Source organism: Argiope bruennichi, chromosome X2 (genome assembly GCF_947563725.1).
Source record: "Argiope bruennichi chromosome X2, qqArgBrue1.1, whole genome shotgun sequence".
Taxonomy (NCBI): Eukaryota; Metazoa; Arthropoda; class Arachnida; order Araneae; family Araneidae; genus Argiope; species Argiope bruennichi.
The window spans coordinates 21786699-21813635 of NC_079163.1; the positions used below are offsets into that span (position 1 = coordinate 21786699).

Here is a 26937-nt window from a genome sequence, read left to right on the forward strand (position 1 = left end):
AATATAATAAATAATAAATATAATAATGCCAAAATTGTGTTTTTCGAACTCAGGGAGGTCTATAATTCGTATACATATAATAAATAATAAATATAATAATGCCAAAATTGTGTTTTTCGAACTCAGGGAGGTCTATAATTCGTATAAATATAATAAATAATAAATATAATAATGCCAAAATTGTGTTTTTCGAACTCAGGGAGGTCTATAATTCGTATAAATATAATAAATAATAAATATAATAATGCCAAAATTGTGTTTTTCGAACTCAGGGAGGTCTATAATTCGTATAAATATAATAAATAATAAATATAATAATGCCAAAATTGTGTTTTTCGAACTCAGGGAGGTCTATAATTCGTATACATATAATAAATAATAAATATAATAGTGCCAAAATTGTGTTTTTCGAACTCAGGGAGGTCTATAATTCGTATAAATATAATAAATAATAAATATAATAATGCCAAAATTGTGTTTTTCGAACTCAGGGAGGTCTATAATTCGTATAAATATAATAAATAATAAATATAATAATGCCAAAATTGTGTTTTTCGAACTCAGGGAGGTCTATAATTCGTATAAATATAATAAATAATAAATATAATAATGCCAAAATTGTGTTTTTCGAACTCAGGGAGGTCTATAATTCGTATAAATATAATAAATAATAAATATAATAGTGCCAAAATTGTGTTTTTCGAACTCAGGGAGGTCTATAATTCGTATAAATATAATAAATAATAAATATAATAATGCCAAAATTGTGTTTTTCGAACTCAGGGAGGTCTATAATTCGTATACATATAATAAATAATAAATATAATAATGCCAAAATTGTGTTTTTCGAACTCAGGTAGGTCTATAATTCGTATAAATATAATAAATAATAAATATAATAATGCCAAAATTGTGTTTTTCGAACTCAGGGAGGTCTATAATTCGTATAAATATAATAAATAATAAATATAATAATGCCAAAATTGTGTTTTTCGAACTCAGGGAGGTCTATAATTCGTATAAATATAATAAATAATAAATATAATAATGCCAAAATTGTGTTTTTCGAACTCAGGGAGGTCTATAATTCGTATACATATAATAAATAATAAATATAATAATGCCAAAATTGTGTTTTTCGAACTCAGGGAGGTCTATAATTCGTATAAATATAATAAATAATAAATATAATAATGCCAAAATTGTGTTTTTCGAACTCAGGGAGGTCTATAATTCGTATAAATATAATAAATAATAAATATAATAATGCCAAAATTGTGTTTTTCGAACTCAGGGAGGTCTATAATTCGTATAAATATAATAAATAATAAATATAATAATGCCAAAATTGTGTTTTTCGAACTCAGGGAGGTCTATAATTCGTATAAATATAATAAATAATAAATATAATAGTGCCAAAATTGTGTTTTTCGAACTCAGGGAGGTATATAATTCGTATAAATATAATAAATAATAAATATAATAGTGCCAAAATTGTGTTTTTCGAACTCAGGGAGGTCTATAATTCGTATAAATATAATAAATAATAAATATAATAATGCCAAAATTGTGTTTTTCGAACTCAGGGAGGTCTATAATTCGTATACATATAATAAATAATAAATATAATAATGCCAAAATTGTGTTTTTCGAACTCAGGGAGGTCTATAATTCGTATAAATATAATAAATAATAAATATAATAATGCCAAAATTGTGTTTTTCGAACTCAGGGAGGTCTATAATTCGTATAAATATAATAAATAATAAATATAATAATGCCAAAATTGTGTTTTTCGAACTCAGGGAGGTCTATAATTCGTATAAATATAATAAATAATAAATATAATAATGCCAAAATTGTGTTTTTCGAACTCAGGGAGGTCTATAATTCGTATAAATATAATAAATAATAAATATAATAGTGCCAAAATTGTGTTTTTCGAACTCAGGGAGGTCTATAATTCGTATAAATATAATAAATAATAAATATAATAGTGCCAAAATTGTGTTTTTCGAACTCAGGGAGGTCTATAATTCGTATAAATATAATAAATAATAAATATAATAATGCCAAAATTGTGTTTTTCGAACTCAGGGAGGTCTATAATTCGTATAAATATAATAAATAATAAATATAATAATGCCAAAATTGTGTTTTTCGAACTCAGGGAGGTCTATAATTCGTATACATATAATAAATAATAAATATAATAATGCCAAAATTGTGTTTTTCGAACTCAGGGAGGTCTATAATTCGTATAAATATAATAAATAATAAATATAATAATGCCAAAATTGTGTTTTTCGAACTCAGGGAGGTCTATAATTCGTATAAATATAATAAATAATAAATATAATAATGCCAAAATTGTGTTTCTCGAACTCAGGGAGGTCTATAATTCGTATACATATAATAAATAATAAATATAATAATGCCAAAATTGTGTTTTTCGAACTCAGGGAGGTCTATAATTCGTATAAATATAATAAATAATAAATATAATAATGCCAAAATTGTGTTTTTCGAACTCAGGGAGGTCTATAATTCGTATACATATAATAAATAATAAATATAATAGTGCCAAAATTGTGTTTTTCGAACTCAGGGAGGTCTATAATTCGTATAAATATAATAAATAATAAATATAATAATGCCAAAATTGTGTTTTTCGAACTCAGGGAGGTCTATAATTCGTATACATATAATAAATAATAAATATAATAGTGCCAAAATTGTGTTTTTCGAACTCAGGGAGGTCTATAATTCGTATAAATATAATAAATAATAAATATAATAATGCCAAAATTGTGTTTTTCGAACTCAGGGAGGTCTATAATTCGTATAAATATAATAAATAATAAATATAATAATGCCAAAATTGTGTTTTTCGAACTCAGGGAGGTCTATAATTCGTATAAATATAATAAATAATAAATATAATAGTGCCAAAATTGTGTTTTTCGAACTCAGGGAGGTCTATAATTCGTATAAATATAATAAATAATAAATATAATAATGCCAAAATTGTGTTTTTCGAACTCAGGGAGGTCTATAATTCGTATAAATATAATAAATAATAAATATAATAATGCCAAAATTGTGTTTTTCGAACTCAGGGAGGTCTATAATTCGTATAAATATAATAAATAATAAATATAATAATGCCAAAATTGTGTTTTTCGAACTCAGGGAGGTCTATAATTCGTATAAATATAATAAATAATAAATATAATAATGCCAAAATTGTGTTTTTCGAACTCAGGGAGGTCTATAATTCGTATAAATATAATAAATAATAAATATAATAATGCCAAAATTGTGTTTTTCGAACTCAGGGAGGTCTATAATTCGTATAAATATAATAAATAATAAATATAATAATGCCAAAATTGTGTTTTTCGAACTCAGGGAGGTCTATAATTCGTATAAATATAATAAATAATAAATATAATAATGCCAAAATTGTGTTTTTCGAACTCAGGGAGGTCTATAATTCGTATAAATATAATAAATAATAAATATAATAATGCCAAAATTGTGTTTTTCGAACTCAGGGAGGTCTATAATTCGTATAAATATAATAAATAATAAATATAATAATGCCAAAATTGTGTTTTTCGAACTCAGGGAGGTCTATAATTCGTATAAATATAATAAATAATAAATATAATAATGCCAAAATTGTGTTTTTCGAACTCAGGGAGGTCTATAATTCGTATAAATATAATAAATAATAAATATAATAATGCCAAAATTGTGTTTTTCGAACTCAGGGAGGTCTATAATTCGTATAAATATAATAAATAATAAATATAATAATGCCAAAATTGTGTTTTTCGAACTCAGGGAGGTCTATAATTCGTATAAATATAATAAATAATAAATATAATAATGCCAAAATTGTGTTTTTCGAACTCAGGGAGGTCTATAATTCGTATAAATATAATAAATAATAAATATAATAATGCCAAAATTGTGTTTTTCGAACTCAGGGAGGTCTATAATTCGTATAAATATAATAAATAATAAATATAATAATGCCAAAATTGTGTTTTTCGAACTCAGGGAGGTCTATAATTCGTATAAATATAATAAATAATAAATATAATAATGCCAAAATTGTGTTTTTCGAACTCAGGGAGGTCTATAATTCGTATAAATATAATAAATAATAAATATAATAATGCCAAAATTGTGTTTTTCGAACTCAGGGAGGTCTATAATTCGTATAAATATAATAAATAATAAATATAATAATGCCAAAATTGTGTTTTTCGAACTCAGGGAGGTCTATAATTCGTATAAATATAATAAATAATAAATATAATAATGCCAAAATTGTGTTTTTCGAACTCAGGGAGGTCTATAATTCGTATAAATATAATAAATAATAAATATAATAATGCCAAAATTGTGTTTTTCGAACTCAGGGAGGTCTATAATTCGTATACATATAATAATAAATATAATAATGCCAAAATTGTGTTTTTCGAACTCAGGGAGGTCTATAATTCGTATACATATAATAATAAATATAATAATGCCAAAATTGTGTTTTTCGAACTCAGGGAGGTCTATAATTCGTATACATATAATAATAAATATAATAATGCCAAAATTGTGTTTTTCGAACTCAGGGAGGTCTATAATTCGTATACATATAATAATAAATATAATAATGCCAAAATTGTGTTTTTCGAACTCAGGGAGGTCTATAATTCGTATACATATAATAATAAATATAATAATGCCAAAATTGTGTTTTTCGAACTCAGGGAGGTCTATAATTCGTATACATATAATAATAAATATAATAATGCCAAAATTGTGTTTTTCGAACTCAGGGAGGTCTATAATTCGTATACATATAATAATAAATATAATAATGCCAAAATTGTGTTTTTCGAACTCAGGGAGGTCTATAATTCGTATACATATAATAATAAATATAATAATGCCAAAATTGTGTTTTTCGAACTCAGGGAGGTCTATAATTCGTATACATATAATAATAAATATAATAATGAAGCACAGTGTGCTTATTTTTTAAAAGGTATGAGAGCATAGATTACAAAGTACATTGGATGTACAAAGTTCGTAAATTTAACAGAAATTAGCTGAATACCGCCCCTCTATTTATTTGTCTACTATTGAAATAGAGGATCTTTTGTCTCTCTGCTGCGATGACAATAACCAACTTTTTGGACACCTTACTTTTAATCGATGGTGTCTAAATGTTGACACAGAACTACAACTATGGTGTAAAAATGACATAACATATTTTATTTATCAAATACGCTGAGGTTTTAAATTATCGAGCTCGTATATCCATGAATATATAGACAGATGGATTGTCAATCATTTTCCGAATTTAGTTCAAATTTTTTTGCATATTGGCAATTCTGATGAATAAGCCCTACTCTAAATTTCATCCAGCTAGTTATTTAGTTTATGAAATATCGCGTATTTATGATAACGAACCGACAAACCAGCGAATTTTAATTAGACTATATGTCAAATGTTACTTGCCTATATGTCTCCATGCCTTTGAGTTAACCATTTATAAATAATCATAATTTGAAACAGGGCTTTTGAATTCGAAAGATCTAAAAATATTGAGATTCATGAAAATGTCTCTGTTGAAATTTTTTGATTATTATAATACATACTTTTTTAATACTTCGTAAACAAGGAAATAAATACAGACTGATTACCTTTCATTCTTAGCTACAATTTCTTAGTTTTTCTGCGCTTTTTACCTGAATTTCATTCCTACATTTTTTATTTTAATTATTACTTTCACATGGCAATTTACCTCTAAATAATCAATGAAATCATATTTTGGATTTAAATAACGAAGTAAACGGTCGTTTCTAGTCAAAAGTCTGCCTGGTTATCATTTCCTTTCTGAGTATATTCCACACAAAGCAATATTACAATTTATTTATGAAGGTAATTTCTTGCTTATTTTATGCTGACTAAAAATCTATAAAGAAATTACCGAAAATTGACGAAAGAAGGGTAGCAAAAGAAATTTAGCTCAACTCTGATCCTACGCTGTATTCTTTAAGGTTGCCCTTTAAAAATTTATCGTAAATATTTGGGTTTAAGATTATTATTGTTTACTTTTTGAATCCTATTAGACGTCTAGACCCCGCTGCGGGAGGCGATGACAAGCAGCAAACCCGTTAATCAGCCTGGTTCTCTCTCTTTTTCTTTTTTTTTAACCGAAAGTCGCTCTCTCCCAAACTTCTCTTCGCGAGGCGGAGATCTTCGGATGGGGGTAGAGATGAAAGAAAGCATCGTCTGCAGGGGATGCGATGGAGCGCCCTCTGTGAAAATCCGACGAAAGGGATCCCAGTTTCTCCCCGTGACAGTTAACCGGAGGGCGCAACAGGCTACAGCTTCCCTGCATCTTCCCTGCCCAGCCCCTATCTCACTCCCTTCACTCAAACAAAATAAACAACAGACCAAAAACCAATGCCACCAGTCCGTGCGCCGCAGGCCGACTTAGCTAGCTCTCCGAATGATCAAATCACTTAAGGAATGCCAGCGTCCCAGTTACGACATGTACCAGGTCCCGCCAAAAGCAACGCCAGAAGCGTACCACTTCTCTCGAGCTTACCCCGATGCTGCTCTCCGGCAGCCCTCTGCGAGGAATGACGGCTTCGGTTTCGAATGAGATCCGAAGGACATTTCAGCTCATGTCCACCTTTACAAATATCTTTAGTGGATAGGAACTCAGTCTTTTATCCTAGCTTTTGAAAAAAGCGAGAATTATATTTTATATCCATGTTGAATTACTCCATGAAAGTGTGGGACTTATATCGGCTGACCGCTTACAACTTTGTCACTGTTGTTGTCAAGTACTTAATTGTCCAAATGTATCTGTGATATTTGTAGGTGTCAATTCGGCTACTTCGTCTAAACCAAAAAAAAAAAGGCAACACACTAAATTTCAGTCTTGGGTTCAGTTTGAGTAAAAAAAAAAAAAATCCAATTCTTTAAAAATTAGAATCAAGTTCATTGTTTTATCAAATGGAAATTTTTCAAGTTTTCCTGTGATAATTTCCGATTTTTTGTACGTCATTATTTTATATGAGCTTTTTTCTGTGCCTATCACTGAATTCACAGAACTTTCCTCTCTCTGGGGCTCAGTTTCCTCATACTGTCGTGACAAGTATGAAGCATCAAAAGAATTGAGTATATATAAAGATAAATTAGTAAGTCTCATAGAATAGAGAAAAAAAAAGAACCAGATATTTCAGAGTCAAAATATAACATATCCTTTGTCAAGCGCTCACTTGTTAAAAAAAAAAACAACCGCACTTTTATGAAATTCAGAAGTGAACTGCGTAGATATAAAAATTTTGGATCAAAGTAAACACATTTTCTGCCTTTGACTCTCAAAATCTTGGACTTCGACCCATTCTTCAAGACTTTTCTTCGCCTTTTACCATTTCGTGAAATATTTACTATATTATCTGTCTTCATCCTTTTTCCGCCTTCTCCACGAACATATCCCAAACCATTCCATTCATATCAGTGTGAACTTTTTCCCGACTGTTTCATACTCGTAAACACCATGTATGGCATGGTCTCATCGCATTCCGGGGCACGTTCCCGCATCAAACCGAAATCTTTCAGCCCTCAAGCATCCACAGATCAGCCGACACACGGATCGTCCCGGAAAACGCCAAAGAATTTCTTCCAGCGGGTCATTTCATTCTTCAAGGATGCCTGGTACGGGATCACGGACTCAAATGGTAAGATTATTTTCACTTCTTATTTTCATCGTAATATGACTGCTAGGGGAAATTTATCTCATTTGATTGTAGATTAATGAATCAGGCATCTGAAGATAATTTAAAATTTTTTGGATAAACTGACTTCCTGTAATTTTTTTAAATAAAATTCGCTAATAACATAGTTTAAATTATAAATAAATAACATTAAACCGTGTGAAAAATCATAAAATGTCATATTTTATAAACTAATTCTAAATTTCTTATATTTGCAAACAATAAACCTTTTTCATCACCTCCATTTTAATGAATTCTGTATTTAATGTCTTGAGTTTAATGAATTCTATTTTTAATGTCTTGAGTTTAATGAATTCTATTTTTAATGTCTTGAGTTTAATTAATTCTATTTTTAATGTCTTGTATTGAAATTATATTTTTAATGTCATATCAATTACAGAAACCTTCATTGAATACTGTGACATTTTTACCAGATAAATCACAACATTTTAAATTATAGGCTTTGGCGAAAAATGTGGTTTCCGAAAGTATCTTTATTATTTTTAGAGTGTTTTTCTATGGTTTCACAATGTTGAATTCCGAAAAATGTAAACTCAAATATCAATTTTTCTATTTGACATTTTTCTTCTCTTTGATTATTCATTTTACACTGACTTAAAAAAAAATTCAATTTTTTAAAATTTGATTTTTTTTACATAAACTATACCATTTTTAATTAAAGCAAAATTATTTTTGAAAAGGTCGTAATTATTTAAACACATAATTAACCATGTCTGGTCAATTGTTACAATATGAAATCCTCTTACAATCGGATCTCATTTGATTTGTTATATTTAAATTTTCACCTATCTGTATCATATATTTTTCGATAAAAGGTAAATTGATTTCAAGCATTATGTAAATCACAAAATGCCAAAAAGTTATGAATTAACTTTATAAATCTAATTAGAGTTTAGACCGCAAATCAATAATAAATACACACTGCTTTATTTGTTTATTTTTTGTTATTAAAGTGGTCCGAATTAGCGGGTCATGTTTTTATAAGTTTAACAATTTCACCTGTATTGCCTTTTAACTCACCAAATAAAGTTTTTGCTATCTAATATTGATTGTCACATTTCAAGTTGACAAAATATTAACTGTCAAAATGGCAATTAAAATTTTTGTGTTGTAACGTCACTGAAAACATATTACTGTGTTGTTCTTTCCATAATTTCTTTCCTTACTAAAGTTATCCAAATTTGCTGTTATATACCTTGTTTCTATGATCATTTTAATACTTGTATATATCGGTTTTATCTATCTATTGTATTGCCTTTGAACTCATTAAATGAAATTTCCTACTTTGAATAATAATATTAATAATTATAGTACAGAAATATTTGTTATGCATGAAAATAATTTAACTGAAATATAAATTTTTAGTTATTATTTTACTTTCTATTTTAAGTGCATTTTTATCGTTTTTGCTTACATAAATTTATTTATTACAAAATTACATTTATACCTTATTACATCATACCTTTATAAAACTTTTTTATTCTGATTTTCATAAATTTCAGAAATTGACATTCAAATGAACTAAAAGTTTTCCCTTTATGAATTTTTAAATAATGAAATGAAAATTATGGTGTGATATGAGATAATGAAAATGAAATTTCGCATTTACTTGAAATAATTCAAACTGATAATAACATCAAAAAAGCTGGAAAAATAGTTAAATGTAAGTAAAAAGTTTAAAAACCTCAAAATTTAACTCTTTTAGTATAATTTTTAATCACACTGCTGACGGTCATACTAAAATTTGTGAAATAATTGTTTGTGAATTTTTTCTTGATATTCTAACAGCAGGAATCGGAAATATATAAATATTCTGAAAATATAATAAAAGTCCCACGACTGGTTTGCTAGTTCAATTCTTGATATGCGTTGTACGCACTGAGAAGTTCGAAAAATTTGTTGATCCATTTCTAGTTAACAGAGTGATACGTTTGAATCATCATGAATTTTCAGAAAAGGATGTATAAGTCCCATTATGTAGCAGCGAAATTTATTAAAGCATTTAATTCATTTAGTGAAAGAGGATTTCTTTTTTAAACAGATAATGTCAAGGAAGATAAATAGAACGAGGAGGCTTAATAAAGCCATGATAATTTATTATTTTGGTTGACTTATGAAGTTAAGCGTTAGTCTTTGGGAGAAAAGACAGATTAAATTGAAACTTATGAGTCTTAATGCGTTAAGAAACTTTTCCCCCTCCTCCTAAATATTTCACTTTAGTCTTCAAATGGTATTCTTATCTTCTCATCATTTATTTTTTTATTTTCTAAAGCTTTTTTAGGCCATTTACCAGAATTTTTTAGAATTTATTGCCCTGGAAGTTAAATCGTCAGTATATACCTAAAAATGATCAAGTCAAAAAATTAAAAATGAGTTAATATGTTCTTCTTGTTTTAAAATGTCATCCTTGAAAAAAGTGAAACTCGGGCTGATTAATATATCGTCAATATACAATATGGGCTGCAAAGATATTAATATCACATTTTTTATACAGTTTAAATTTTAAAACAAAGAGAACGAGTCATTTTCTTCCTATATTGTCAATATACAATATAAGATATTGTCAATATACAATATAAGATATTGTCAATATACAATATAAGATATTGACAATATACAATATAAGATATTGTCAATATACAATATAAGATATTGTCAATATACAATATTTTGTTTTCATTGTCAATATACAATATGTGCTACAAAGATATTAATATACACATTTTAAAACAAAGAGAGCGCATCATTTTTTGTCTTATATTGTCAATATACAATATTCGATTTTTTATGTCAATATACAATATGTGCTCTAAAGATATTAATATGGACATTTTTTATACAGTTTACATTTTAAAACAAAGAGAACGCATAAATTTTCCTATATTGTCAATATACAATATAAAATATTGTCAATATACAATATTTTGTTTTCATTGTCAATATACAATATGTGCTACAAAGATATTAATATACACATTTTAAAACAAAGAGAGCGTATCATTTTTTGTCTTATATTGTCAATATACAATATTCGATTTTTTATGTCAATATACAATATGTGCTCCAAAGATATTAATATGGACATTTTTTATACAGTTTACATTTTAAAACAAAGAGAACGCATAAATTTTCCTATATTGTCAATATACAATATAAAATATTGTCAATATACAATATTTTGTTTTCATTGTCAATATACAATATGTGCTACAAAGATATTAATATACACATTTTAAAACAAAGAGAGCGTATCATTTTTTGTCTTATATTGTCAATATACAATATTCGATTTTTTATGTCAATATACAATATGTGCTCCAAAGATATTAATATGGACATTTTTTATACAGTTTACATTTTAAAACAAAGAGAACGCATAAATTTTCCTATATTGTCAATATACAATATAAGATATTGTCAATATGCAATTTATTTCGGCAATATACAATATTTAGTTTTTGTTGTCAATATACAATGTGTACTGCAAAGATATTAATATGCACATTTTTTTATACAGTTTACAATTTGAAACAAAGATAACGCATCATTTCTTTGTCTCGGTAAATTTTAGCTGTATGCAAATGAAATATATTTTTTTAAATATTTGTTTAGTTTTAGTTTTACTCCTTTTAGTATTGGCTTCAGAACCTTTCCTGCTTTTCTTTAATATTTCAAATCAAATTCTCCTTCGATCTTTCTCTTTCTAAAACATTTTATCCATTTCTCTTCAATTTTTTGAGATATTTCTTAGAGAGTTATATATTCTTTTTCTAAATTTTTATGTAATCCCTCTTTCACTTATTGTAGCAGAGCATTTTAGCATGCTATAGATCCAATGATTCTCCATTTCTAGAGGAGACAGAACGCATTTCGAGAGAATGATGTCTTCTGCTCATGATTTCTAACTTTTTAAAAATTTACTTTAAATCTCAACGAAAAAATATCTTTACAATAAGTTTTTTTTTTCTTATAAAGATTCCCTTCTAAAAAATTCGGAAACTTTTCATTCTTTACACCATCTTAAAAAAAAAGGAGGGGGAAGTATTGATTTCAAGAAAGGGTTCTCTTATTTTAATGGAAAATTCTGAAAGCCAAATATGAAAAACTGGAATATTCATCCACCTCCTTCAAGAAACTTTAAAGCTTCTTTTGTGTGCTGATAAAAACGCACAAAAGAAGTGCACTGTTTTTAATCAATCGCTGGAAAGCAAGACAGGTATTAGCTTCTGATGATGAATGACTAGTTTTACACGAACGTAATGTGTTGCATCCATGTACAAAAATATTTATAATTTCTTCTGAACTCTTGCAAACTTCTAACGGCGCTTTCAAACAATTCTTTAATATTTTGCTCAAGTACAGTGTAACTATTTTCATCAAAATGATCACGTGTCGTAACTCTGAGAATAGAAGACAAACTTTGTAGTAAAATTTTACTTGTGTAGAAAATTGTTACATTCTAGCTAATAAATTTTCGAAGTATTAATTATATATATAAAATATATTTTGTTTAATTTAAATTCTTGAATTTTCTGATTTCTTTCACAAATAGGAAAATATCTTTAAAATTGTGGAGCATTATTTTTCTTCCTTTCAGATGATTTCAAGCTGACTAGCTAATATACAGTTGTTTTTTTTAATAGGAATACAAATGCTATTTTTTTTTTTGGTCCAAAGTAACCTAGTAGCATTATCAACGATAAATGAAAAAAAAACCGATTAAGTAGTCTTTTGACCTGCATTTTTAATGACATTTTATTTTTTGTTCGACATATGCCATCTTTAATTTGATGCAACATAAATATATGCGTACTATAATGCATGCTTTGCTTTTTATTGAGAAATTGCCATTTGTTAAGTGAGTTTGAAATATTTTTTAGAGTAAAAGAATGTAACATACACAAATTCAAAACTATCACTACCTATGTTGAGTACAAAGTGTACGTGAAATATTAGATTAATATATCTCATCAACTGTTTTTTAGTAATTTTGTTGCAGACTATATAGAAACACTGTAGACTATATATATATATATATATATATATATATATATATATATATATATATATATATATATATATATATATATATATATATATATATATATATAGTAGAACTGTTGTAGAGACTATATAGAAACACAGTATAACAGGCATTTTAAATAAAAATAAATATTCTTACGTTTAACTGTAATGCAATGAAAGCATCATTTCCAATTGTATTCATTTGTTAGTTTAAGATACAACGATGTTACTTTAAATCGCACTATAAATTAATCATTACTAAATTGAATGAATTTACTATTACTTTTTATGTTTTATAAAGAATCATGTGAAATAAGAATATTAAATAAGAAACAATTTCGAAAAACAGGAATCTCGAATGAATGTGCAAAAAATCATATATAGTGATTTGCAGCTTATTTGTCCCAATTCAATATTTAAACAATATGATTTAAAATTAGCTTGATTTTTTTAAATCGCAGTTACAGAAACGAAAATGATCAATATTAAGTGTTTCTAATATTCAGTTTTTGTACTTGATTTAATCAATTCCAGAAGCAAATATAAAATATCAAATTGAAATAGCAGTATTTTTTTTTTCTTGCAGCGGAAAGCGCTAACTTAATCATCGAAATGATTGCCAAATTTCGATGTGTGAAATTTTTAGCAGTTGATTATTCAAATCCCCGTTTCAATTAATTTTATCTTACAAAAGCTTTCTTATTTATCTCATCTAAATCCATTTATATTTTCTCATAAATGTGCTGATTACATTACTTACTGACTTCAAGATACAACAGTCTGTAAGTGGAATGCTTGGAAATTTGGAGAGGGTCAATCCAGATCTCATCTTGCCACATTTCTAAACACAGAAATCTTCTAATTCCTTAACTTAATCGTATATTCTGACATAAGAATTTTGTAGAGATGATTATGATAATTACAAGAATATTCACACCTAATTATTTGATTATAATCAGCTCACGTGACGTCTGATCTGTTTCTTATAATGACGTGCTTACGACCAATCACTCAAAACCTTTAGGACCGTTCCGTTCCCTGTATAGGAGTAGCAGAGGTCAAGTTATCCGAAAAGGACATGACTTTCTATCAGTATCCATCTAGTCAGTTTGTTTTTAGTTTAGGGCGTTTATGACAACAGAGAGGCAGACAGACAGTCTTCCTTTCGTCGAATTCATAACAAATTTGATTTAGATCTAGAATTCTGGATTAAAGGTGACACGCCAAGTTTCGGTTGCTCAATTTGCAGTATTTTTGATTCACTGTCTTTTTTTTTTTCTTCTTAATTTAAGAGATCTAATACACGGAGATTTATCAAAGTCTCAAAATTGATTACAATTCATTTTCTTTCCGTATTTCGTATATGAGAGAGTAATACTGAAGTTCTCTCTCACATGGCTGTAATGTAGCTTGGGGAAAATGGGACGCTTTTTTTTTTAAATAACTTTAATAAAAACAGTTTTTACTAAAAGTTATTTTTTGATAATTTAAGAACTTCATACTTTTTAGTTTTTAATTCATAATTTTTTATAAATATTATAGAATTTCGAAGTCAGTTTTTCCTCAAATTCTTTACCAAGTAGCACCACTGGTTTTAAATCAAATTTTAATTCAAATCGTGATTAACTGATAATTAAGCTCTGAAAATATTAAAATACTTTATTGTCAGCATGAAAGTATAAGAATAGAAAATTTTAAAACTCTTAACACGTCGAGAATTAAAGGAAAAATAGATAACAAAATTCAATTAAAATTTAAAATCATGAAAAAAAAAATCAAATAAACCCTTTGTAACTCAATTACTTTAAAATGAAAAATAACAGGCGTTTTGATATATTTCCGAAAATGATAAGACAAGAATTACTTTGATTTCCAAAATTTCAATAAAAAAATAATAACAGTAGAAAGATAATAAGGTATTTATATCACATTGTTTTACAATGTCTCAAAGTGTGCCGTAAATTCAAGAAATTATGAAATACTGTGCAATTGTTTTGCTTATTGTAACATTTTACAAAAATATTACTAAATAGCGTATCGAAATAATTTTTTTCAGTTCCATAAACATACTTTAAACATCAAATCAACGTACAAGTAGAAAATGTCATTTGCTTTTTAAAAAATGTACCATAATTGCATTGATCAATGGATGCGTGTGCTGTAATGTTGATTTTAATTGGGTGTTTGTTTTAGATTTTGTGAGTACTGAAATGATTCGTAACAGATTTGTTAGACTGTGCTAAAAAGAGTTTAAAAAATTGTATATTTATCAAATAAGGTTTATAGATCAATTAAAAATAAAACATACACTTTTATAAAGTTATGCATATATTTTAAAGATATTATCCTATTGAATATCCTTATTGTTTATATATCCTTATTATTTATAAAGATATTATCCTATTGAATATCCTTATTGTTTATATATCCTTATTATTTATAAAGATATTATCCTATTGAATATCCTTCTGTACAAAGAATTCAAGAAGAAGGGGGGAATTCGATAAGAATTATGAAGAAAAAAAAATCAGTGAAAGGGCAAAACAAGAAAGAGGAAAGTCCTTCTCCTATCTTGTGATTTGTATTGTAAGGCTAAGAATTCGACTGATTCTTCGATATCAGTGTCATCCAAACGGATCATTCAGAAAGACTTCCTTCTTTTCCTCCGCCTTTAGGAAGTACTAAGAGATGATTGAATTTGGCACAGAGAGGCTGTGATTCCCCCCTCCCCTTTTCTGGCTACCAAGTCTCGATAATTCTTATTTCCTTTCCGGAAGCGTGTTCGGGAAAAGTGGTGTAAGTTAAGCAACTTCAACGATGCACTTCAAGCTCGATCGTCATACGGATAAGTAAAGGAATAAGTAAAATTTCCGGTGTTGGATCTGGTCAAATATTATAACCAGATGGGAACTTAATGTGTAATTTTTTTAAAAAATCCTTAATAAGCACTTTCATAAGATTAATTGATGCCTTTAATATTTTAGTGCCTACTGGAAAAGAATAATGATATATTTTAAGATCAAATACGCATTTTAAATTTGTTCTCTTGAATAAACTAAACTGAAAATTTACTTGTCACAGATATTATCCTCAAACATTTTAAATGATTAAATCAAACATTGAATTAAAATCTGATGAAATAAAGTTAAATAACTTCAATGACCTCAAGATAATTCGTCATACGGATAGGTAAAAGAAGAAATAAAACTTCCGATGTTGGATCTGGTCAAATATTATAACTTATTATGTAGTTTTTTTTAAATCTTATCTAAATATTTTTTTAAATTCTAACTTGATCCAGGATATCGTAAGTTACGTAATTATGATGATGTTCGTAAGTTACGTAATTATGATGATGGAAGTGTCACCACTTCTGTTGGTCAAATCATCCCTGGTTTCTCACTTAGCTTTGGAATGGGTAAGAGTGTAGGTTAGCTTTATGGAGGATTAACAGGGGAAACTAGTCCACATTTGTATCTCATTTCCCAGGAAACTACAAAAACCTGTCGAAGTCATAAGAGTTTGTTTTATTGTTAAGAAAATCTTTTTAGTTGATTTACGAATGTTAATATTTCAAACAAACAAATGAAAAGAAATGTGTAAAACTATAATATTGCACAGAAAAAACTAATTTTTCCAAAATTATCTATTAATTTTATCTATTGTTAAAAAAAGATAAACGTATTTAATCGAATCCAAAACAATAATTTGATTATATCTATTGTTATAAAAGTGAAAATTCATTTAATCGAATACAAAAAGATATAATTTTATAAGGATTCGACCTCTCATTTATCTAAACATTTTCTAGCATTTATATTTGCTTTAAAGAGAGGATCATTTCTAAAGCGCACTGATAGGCATTTATTACTAATATCTAATACCATTACTAATATCTACACTGATAGACACTGAAGCCGTTTGCATGGAAAGCAGTTATGGCATATTAATTAATGAAAAAGTATCAGTAATTTTAAGAATGTGCTGCTTCAAACTATGCTTTATATTATCCTGGAATTTTTACATGCTTGTCATTGTCATGTGGAAGATAAGAGCAAATGACCAGAAAGTGATCAGTAAATCTTAGCATTATTTTTTTTATTGAATTGAAATGAATATCGAATTCTCTTAATATAGCACACATTTCCATTGAAATAAACCACTTTCATTCTAATATGTTAATCTAGTATTAATTGGCTTTACTTCGTGCAAAAAGGCAATGTTATCATCTGTGTCACAGCAGGTGATTTTTCCAACTAAAGCTTATGAATTTTGGACGAAGTCATGCTGGAATAATCGTAATTAGACCTTTTCGATGAATAAATGAATCAGTTGTTTATGTTGTTGATGAATAAATAAGTTTACTTTCATGTCTTGGAGTTTTTTAAAATTTATTTTTACCCTTTATAAGAATCCTCATTTTCGGATACTTTTACTTAATTTCATTTATTTCATATCAGCATCGCTGAAATTTTGTAATCGATTTTTTCACAAATTCCCTGATGTGCTAGTGTTTTGAAAATTTGAGTCCTTGTGTGTTCTTGATCATAGCATGCAATTTAACTATTTTCAGAGTATAATTATCAGGGTATAATTAATTTAATTACAATTTTAATTGCATTCTCGTGATGCCAATTGGTAGTAACTTTGAGAAAAAAGTGAACTCATGATTCCATAGTGTTTATAATCCAAAATATTTCCACTCAAGATTTCGTAATAATTATAACAATGAATTATACATTAAAAAATAAATTAAATTAAAATTTTTATTTTTTTTAAAAAAAATTCTAATAAAAATGTGTTTTAAAAAAATAGATTTTATTCAAACTGGATCATTTTATATTTTAATTCCTAACAATTAAATTCCGAGGTAATTTTAAGGGTTAAGAGAAAAAGAAAATCCTAGCCTATTCCTTTTCATGATTACGTCCGGAAAATTATTTTTGATAAGAGAATATTATCAGTACATTTATTATATTTGCAAGTTTTGTTGCAAGAAAAAAAAACATACCACAACTGAAAAAATGATTAAGAGAATAAAAAAAAAAAACTGAATATTTTCTTTGAAATATGGCAGCAACGTCAAAAATTGCTAAAACGATAGAATTGAGGTTAAGAAATAAAGGAATTAAACGAAACTTTTAACTCATTCATTTTGCTTTTAATCATTAAATTTTCTATTCTTCCTCCTTTTTCCAGTAAAAAAGATTAATAAAATTCAAAATATTTAATTTTCTTAGCATTTAAGAATTCATTTCTTTATTTATTAATCTCTATAATGTTTCAAATATTAGAATATTTCTTAATATTTTTCGATGAATGTTTTATGATTTAAAAAATCTGTCATTAGCTTTGTTGCATAGATCTGAATTTTGTATAAATACTTCAGTTTTAAAATTTGTCTAATAACAAATGTTCTGTATCCTTTTTATATATTACCGAATAAATTTTGGATGTATAATAAAGACCTTATAATTTAAGATACGAACAATACTACAATATTTTGGAAAACGAATTTTCTTCTAATTGCAATGAGTAATTAAAATATTTTTCTACTTTACTTCCGTACTTAAAAATAACTTCATTAAATTAAAATAATCAAATCTACTCTATTACTAACAATTATGCAACCCTTAGATAGTAAAATATTCTATGATGTTATTGATAAGATCTCGTAAAATTCGTTCTCCATTTCCTCTTTGTTTTTGCGCTAATTGCTTAATTAGTTACTATTAATTAAATTAATTACTTTCTGAAATCGAGAAGCTAAATATTCATTTGATTTTTAAATAAGGAGTTATTTGGCGAAATTGATAGGATCTCAAAATATATTTCAATTGTAATATTTATCTAAAAGTTCCGAATTGAACCAGATGTGTTTAAAAGTAATTATATTAAAACTCATCCAATAAAACGATACATTTTGAGAGATTTATTATTATACTTAGTTTCTAAATTAATTCAATTAAGAGATCTTAATTGTTTGGGAATGTGCTTTTGCAGTGTCGGAGAATATCTTAATTAATTTTATTTGAGCAGAGTATATTAAGACTCCCGTCTTTATATTCAATAATTGTTAACACGGATAAGTGTGAAATACTTTACTTCATTTCAATTTTTAAAGCAAAATTTTTTGTTAATTTACATTTTAATAGGACAAGTTGTTTTATTTAAGGTATGCGATTACGTTCGGGAAGAATTTTTTGAAAAAAGTTCGAAAATAGTTATATTTTTGAATATTACCATGAAAAGATTGAAAAAACAATTATGAAACCAAAATATACCAGTTAAGTGTCAAAAGTGTTATAAAAATTGGAAAAAGATGGGTTTTTTTTCCTAAAAAAAGAGATATGATGCAAAATTCTTCTATTTCAGAGATTTGTCAAATGATTTATTTACAGTTTTGCAGATAGCTTAACAAATATATTATCTAGTTCTTGAACTCAAAAATAAGATGCATTTATGTCCATTCTTTAAATATTTCAATTCGACTCATAAATAACACAAAATTGCCAATTGTTTTCACATTCTAAAGCACTAAAACAACTATAAAATATTTCTAAATGAATAGGTTGCTTATTCTCTAGTTCAGGTAGTGCATAACATATTGAGAAATTATTACACCAAATTTGACCAAAAAATATTCATTAGATTTTTCTTTATGAGGTTTTCCCCAAAGAAAATTTTATCAAAGATTAGAATTTGATAAAATAGCATCTAAAGATGTAAAATAGCATTAAAAAGTATATAAATACAAATGTAAAAATCAGTGTAATTTCCTAAAAAAAGTTTAGAAACAGAATTCTAATGATTTTTTTAAAGAAACCTGTACAAAAATTAAAAATATTCAATTTTAAAAATTTTACAATTTCTCAGAAAATTGACTTTTCAACGTAGTCACATATCTTAAATACATTTCTTTTGGTTGCATAAAACGGCATAAAAGACTATCATAAACGAAATTCAATGTTTCGTATAAAGTTAATTGTTTTTAGCAGAACTATAGCAATTTACTGATAAATTATAGCTAAAATTAATAAAATCATATTTCAATCCTACAATCCTGGAAAATACTTTATTTTCTACTGAATTACGTGATTTCTGCGGGATAGTATGTTTATCCCTTGTTAATATAGTGTGTTGAATTGCATTATAGTAAAATATTCTTGCATATAAATAATATTTCCTTTTTTTTAAAAAGTGTTTGGGCCTGTATGCAAATGTTGCATTTGAATCGTGATTTTAAAATTCTGCAGTTGAAATATCTTGTCCAGTTTAAGTTTTCAAAAAAAGTCAAAGTTTTGAAAACAAAATCGTTCGCGTTTTATAATTTGAAACGACAAGAAAAATATCTGATATAAGCTATAAATAATTTATTTCAACAAAACTTTGTTTATATGAAGGGCAAAATCATCCTGAGGTGTTACAGAATTTTTAGTTTAGTGCTGAAAAAAGCTATTGTTTTTTGTTTGTTTTTTTTGCAAAGATGTGCAAAAATAATGAACCCGAAATATCAAGGTTTCTTGTTTAGAGTTAATAATTCAAGACCCCAAGTACATATTATTTATTAATAATTTAACACTCCATTAAGACAATGTATATTAATAATTCAAAGCGTCATTTAGTGTGCACGTGTCAGCAATTGAAAAATTACATTTTCTGACTTTTAGTAGGAGAGTAAGGGAAAAAATGTATTCATAGAGTCAAAACTTCTTTTTCTGCATTTTTTATAATTTATTTCGTAGCTACCTGAACATACATTACTATTAGTGACGACTCACTTAATAGTAAATTATCTTAAAAAGATCATATTTTGTATAATTAAAACTTTCAATTAAATGCAGCATTTAAAATATAAAAAGTGAATGAAAATTTATGAAAAATATCTTGAAATATTGACAGTGTCGTAATATCCTCACATTAAGTCAAGTTTTTTTCACTTGCATGCCTGATTTAAATTTCACTATAGGATCATTGGAGTAAACGTCATTCCAAGTTCCCTTCCACATTTGGAAATCTACTAGCATTTTCCTTTTTTTCATTCAAAAAAATTAGGGTTAAAAATTTAAAGCATTACCTTTAAAAATTTGATTACATTTAGGTACAGGATTTTAGATATTATGTGCTTTTATTTAATTTAACATGTTTCACTTTGGAAAGAAAAAGATGGAATTAAATAATCAATTTTTTGCTCACTTTTTGATGCACCAGAGGCTTGAAATTTTGTACATTTACGTATTCTATTTAAATATTTTCAGAATTTAATTAAAAATTTATCAAATAATTAAATTTTATTTTCCAACTAATGGCAAAGTAAATGAAACAGAATTTTAAAGTAATTGATTCCATGATGATGGTAGTGAATTCGGAAGAAAAGTATTTTAAGATTTCTTAAAATTTATAAAAAATAATTATGAATAAAAGTGCAATAATTAAAAAAGATAATCAAAATAAAACAAAATCCATGATGTTTCCAAATTTTTTTTCATCACATTTGTTTTTAATGCATTTTTATTATTACATAAACATATTTATTATATATTATACATGTTATTATATAAATAATAAATAACATTATTTATTAATATTATTTAATATTTATTATAATACAAATAATAAACTATATACATGCAATTATATATTATTGTATGCACACATTTATTATTTCTTTTAATATATGTTTTCATTTTTAATAAAAGATCCTATTTAGAATGGTACTTGTAACTTCTAGAAACTGATGAATTTTTAAAGTTAAGCGATTAAATTTGATAAACAACAATGAGAATCTGTTTAAAATTTTAAATATAAGAATACTTCTTAAGCGTAACAAAAAATAGTATGATTTATTAATTATTTTCTTCATTATCGATTTATCCGACATTTAACATATAAAACTACTAAAACCACAAAAAATTAATTGAATGTGATGGATTGAAATACTAATCTCTCAAACTAAGATTTTATTTAATCTCCTACTTAGTAGGTGTATCTTCTTTGGGAGAGTTATTATCATTTCAGTCCCTATAAGAACGTAAATGATACCTATGATTATGTGTGTTCCCTTATTTTTATTAAATTCTTTTTATAAGTCAGTTAATCTGTAATTTGGTTACAGATAAAAAGGAATTACTACTTTAAATACGAAAAATTCCGTATTTCGAGTGAAGCATGTGATAGTATGTGAGGAAATTAAACGAAAGATTTGCTTGTGTAAATTTTCTAATTTAATGTAAAAGAAGAAGAAATCAATAAATAGAAAAGAATTTGATAGCAGCTCTAGCTTTTACTTTATTTCATGCATTCCCTTCTTGAAACCATAATCTTTCCAATTCACGACTTCTCCTCAATTCAACTGCAAAAAAAATTCTTCTAGGATAGGAGACATCTAAACGCTAGCGGAATTCTTTTAGCCATTGATTTTCCTCGAGTAATTCGGCGCAATCGAAAGGAAAAATGAGTAGCAAACTTGCAAAAAAGGGGGAGGAAAGGAGGAAAAGGGGAGTGACTTGCATTTTTTGGGAAAAAAAATTCTGTTTATTTTGGCTTCTTCGAAAATGTATTTGAGGAAAGGGTAGGATTTAGAGAAAATCTTAGTTTAATCAAAATATGAAATGGATTTATTTATCGATTCCGTATTTTATAGATAAATCCCTCATTTCTCTTTGAATATTAAAATCAAAAACTTTCTGGGTCACTAAATATATTGAGAAACACATCAACTAATGAAAAAATAAATTTTACCTAATTTAGTAAAAACAATATTTCATTGCAAGAAGTAAAAAAAAAATTATATCTAATATCATTTTTAAACTCTAAAAATCTATAATTTTATGCGATTTTATTTAACCTTTTAAACTAAATTCTGAAACCGATTTTTAGCTCATTACCTTATACGCTGAAGTATTGAAATTTTCTTTATGTGAATATTCAATGTCAAAAACGCTATTTTATTTATTTTCAGAAATTAATAATGATATGACTGATTAATTTACATTAATTTTATTCCCAAATGAGCAGGGCCATCTAGATGTGAATTTGAAAGAGATTGATTTCAATATTCCGTAATTGTAATAATTAATTGTGAATTGTAATAATTAAGGCTTTGAAATGGAAAACAATTAAAATCACTAAACGTAATGTTTTTTTTAAAAAATATTATAAAAATATGTTTATAAAAATTATTAAAATGCCATACTGATTATTAACTTTAAAGCTACAAAAGTTTGCAAAAAATGTAAAAATTCTAAATAATTTTGCGACACATTTAATTAGCTTGTTCTAGATCGATTGGCATTCTATTTCAAATATTTACAAAGATTATATTCGGAAAAAAATTTGAAACTGCGTAAGATGACCAGAACTGTTTCCGAGTCGGAAACAATCAATACATTCAGTGAAATATTGTAATATTTTTTCATTATAAAAATTTAATAAAAAAATTAAAGTTAAAGCCATATTTTAATGTGGTGTTATATCTTCGATACAAATGCAATTTATTAAACCCATGAAATTTCTTCAAAACATAACCTTAGAACATCTGTAATGGATTATATGTTTTCGATACACTGCAATTGTTATTTGTTTAATTTCTAAAAGGAATTCAGGTTCAAGACATTGTCAATATACGTATGATTTTTGAAGAAATGATGTGCTAGAAGTCATTAGGGGAATAAAATGAACCTCTAAAGGATGGAATTGAAAACGTGATTCTTTGCATTCAATATCCTTCATTAATATCGACCGATACGGAATATCAGAAAATGAATCATCTTTCCATGATCAAATGTATATGCTTTTTAATAAATTCCCTGTGTCTAAAATTTCTTATTCGAAAAAATTGATACTAAGAATTAATTGGACTTTTCCTATCTCACACTGCGATTCGAAACAAAAATAAGGTCTTCCAATGAATAGCAAAGCTTAAAAGAAGTTCGGATTAATTTCTTTTAGCAAAAACTTTTTTCCTGTTCTCGGATATCAATTTCTCGATTCAAGTGAGGAATCGCATATGATGACTCGAGAAATGACGCAAATTGGTTGCAAGGCGCTCTGCAGAAAATGCGGGATAAGAAAAAATAAATCTTATCCATAAGAAGTACTCTTAATTACGAAATGGGACGGGGAAAAAAGTTATCGGAAGCATCCCCATATTAAGAAAGTCGCTACGTTTGCTCGGAAAAAAGAACTAGTTTAGCTCACATGCATTAAGATTTCTCTTTATGGAAACAATGATCGATTTCTTTTGGGCAACATTTCATAAAATAAATTGACGTACGGTTCAAAATAGCTTTCTTTTCCTTATAAGCTTAATAAAAGAATAAATGTGACTTTTAATAAAGATCTTTATTGAAAACTAGTATACATATTTTTCTATGACTTGCAAGTTGTGCTTTCTTCATAGCGTCATCTTAATTTTATTTTCAATATTCACAGAAAACAAAAATAGTCAATATGTGTTTTAATAGCACGATTAAATTAAGTTGATGTCGTTAAAGCAATTTTATATGGATTAATTATTAATTAAATCAAACTACGAATTTTGGGCTTTAACACTTTCGCTGCTATGACTCAAGTCTGTGATATGGATCATCTATTTTTCTGCTATCTCTTAACTCCTTGACCTACGAATTTACTTAATTTCCTAATTAGATGTCACATCTTATTTAGAATATTTATTATTATTTTAATTTCTATAATAATAAATGGGCATTTGAGATACTGAAGTATTTTAAGTGATTTTTACATTTTAAATCATTTCATACTTTCACCGAATTGCAGATTTAAGTTAAAAATTCAGTAATTCGATAAACGAGTCATACTCATTATTGTATGCGAAGGTGTTAACTATAGTAACGAGGTCATGAATTGCAGATTTAAGTTAAAAATTCAGTAATTCGATAAATGAGTCAGACTCGTTATTGTATGCGAGGTGTTAACTATAGTAACGAAGTCATGAATTGCAGACTTAAGTTAAAAATTCAGTAATTCGATAAACGAGTCAGACTCGTTATTGTATGCGAAGGTGTTAACTATAGTAACGAGAAGGTCATCTAATTAGACGATTTATACTGCGTAAATGGTTCAAATGATAACCAACGTGTTAAAAGTTTTAAAAATTACTAAAACATTCATGAGTAAAAATGAATAATCCAAAAATCATGCTTGAAATTTAAACATGCATTTTTAATACTACGGATCCATATATCCATAAAGAAACACTACATATATAGAATTCATCAATTTGAGGGCAATCAATTCCATGAGCGAAATTACAAAAAGAAATTACTATTATTATTTACAATTGTTCTTAATTATATGGATGGAATAATTTGAAGAGATACTCAAATATATTTAACTCTCATCTCTAAAATTTAAAATTTTTATATGATTTATGTCTGTTTCTTCGGAAACCCTTCATGCTGACCAGTAAAATAACTTCATGGTTAATCATAATAAACCATTTCTAAAATTATTTCTCGAGTATAAAGAAATCAAATGTCAAATAAAAATCGTAAACGAGTGTAGATATCTTGTAGTGAGAAAAAGCACAATTTCACTAACTCCTTACAATTTTTGATAATATATCAAATTGGTTTCTGCTATGCTAATTTTGAATTCAAAATGTATAAAAATAATATAATAAAAAATGATAGTAAATTTCAAAAAATGAGAGTAAAAAAAAAATATATAACAAATTTCAGAAAGCCCTCTTTAAAGATACTTCCTTATTAGAGTATTAAAAAGCTGAAGATTTTTTAATTTAATTTTTTTCTTAATTGATAACTGAATTTTATGTATTTTGTAAGCTTCAAAACAATTCCATCCCAATAGATGGCGACCAATTCATTCACCAATAGATGGCGACGACAATAGATGGCGTATGCATTCAAAACTTTATCTGAATAATCAATTTACTTATAACTAAGTTCTGAAAATATTTAAAAAGTGTTTGAGGATTTAGAAGTGTGCAGAATTTCTAAATTCTAACAAAAAAGTGAGTGAAAAATTGATACCCAAATTTCTTCTTTATAAATATAAACAGAATCAAGGTTAATGAAAAATGTCTAAAAAGTCTGGTTGTCTGAAACAAAATAGTAAACCTTAATTTTGTACATATAATTATTTATTTCCTATCAATGATTTTGTTCTTTTAATAGGAATATTTTTTTTATTTTCCTGATAAGATGTGTTTGCTTTCTACTGCAAGTTCTTCGACATTCGTTTCGTGTAGGATAACAACGGATCCCTTCTAAGAATCTCCTAATCCTAGGAAAAATTCTCAAATATTCAAAATATTCTCTCTGAAAAGAAATGTTTTAAGATTTCCGAAGAAGCGTTAAACTTCTTCGAAGAAAATCCGCTTTAATTCCTGGGATTTCAGGAAACTTGAAACAGAAAAAAGAAAATCATAACTTTTTCCTGTTTTTTTCTTAAAATGAAAGAAATTTAGAAAAAAAGGAAATATTTATTTTTTTATTTAGCATATTTTTAATCTTAAAAACTCGAATTATTTCTGATTTTAAGCTAAATATCCCCGTTTTCGCAGAATTGTTAGCATCGAGTCACATGTGCAATAAAGTTTACCTGAATTAGCTCCCAAAAACGTCTAAGAAACAAGCCCAGAACTTGCATTAATGCCGTAACTCTCAGAAATAATTTTTGCAGTTCTTGTAAACTGTGAGAAGGTCAAAAAATGCTTGAATTCCCTAGCCGAAAATTCTGTCTTCTTAAATATTCCATTTTATGTGACTAGGTAAATATCCCATTTCAAAACTTTTGCAAAGGGTGCTGGGGTCATATCTCTTTATTTTTATTTGCTCTACGAAGCAATAAAAATAGCACTTACGACTATTCTATTCTCTAAACTTCCAAACCGTTGCTAAGTAAAAATGAGATAAAATTTAATGTGTACCAGACTAAGATATCCAGTGGATCTTTAATGGACTAAAACCACATTTTCCTGATGGTACTTAAGATTTCACTTCTGACTTTCAAACCACAGTGAAATAAGAATGTTTATCTCACACATAAGACAAAATTTACTATGTACATATATGGCAGATCTATAACAGATTGAAGCCATATA

The 26937-nt window shown here is 26.7% G+C and overlaps 1 protein-coding gene across 4 annotated transcripts in view; it reads left to right on the forward strand.

The window, feature by feature from the left end:
- The window catches only part of LOC129960246 (Kv channel-interacting protein 1-like), a 294480-nt gene that overhangs the window by 129371 nt on the left and 138172 nt on the right, over nucleotides 1-26937 (forward strand). Inside the window, exon 1 of one of the 4 annotated variants that reach the window (XM_056073517.1) lies at nucleotides 7510-7769. The exons of the other annotated variants lie outside the window; for them this stretch is intronic. Coding sequence (XP_055929492.1) covers nucleotides 7589-7769 — 181 coding nt within the window. The 5' untranslated portion in view covers nucleotides 7510-7588. Of the gene's footprint in view, nucleotides 1-7509; nucleotides 7770-26937 lie in introns of those variants that run through there. 4 annotated transcript variants of the gene reach the window in all.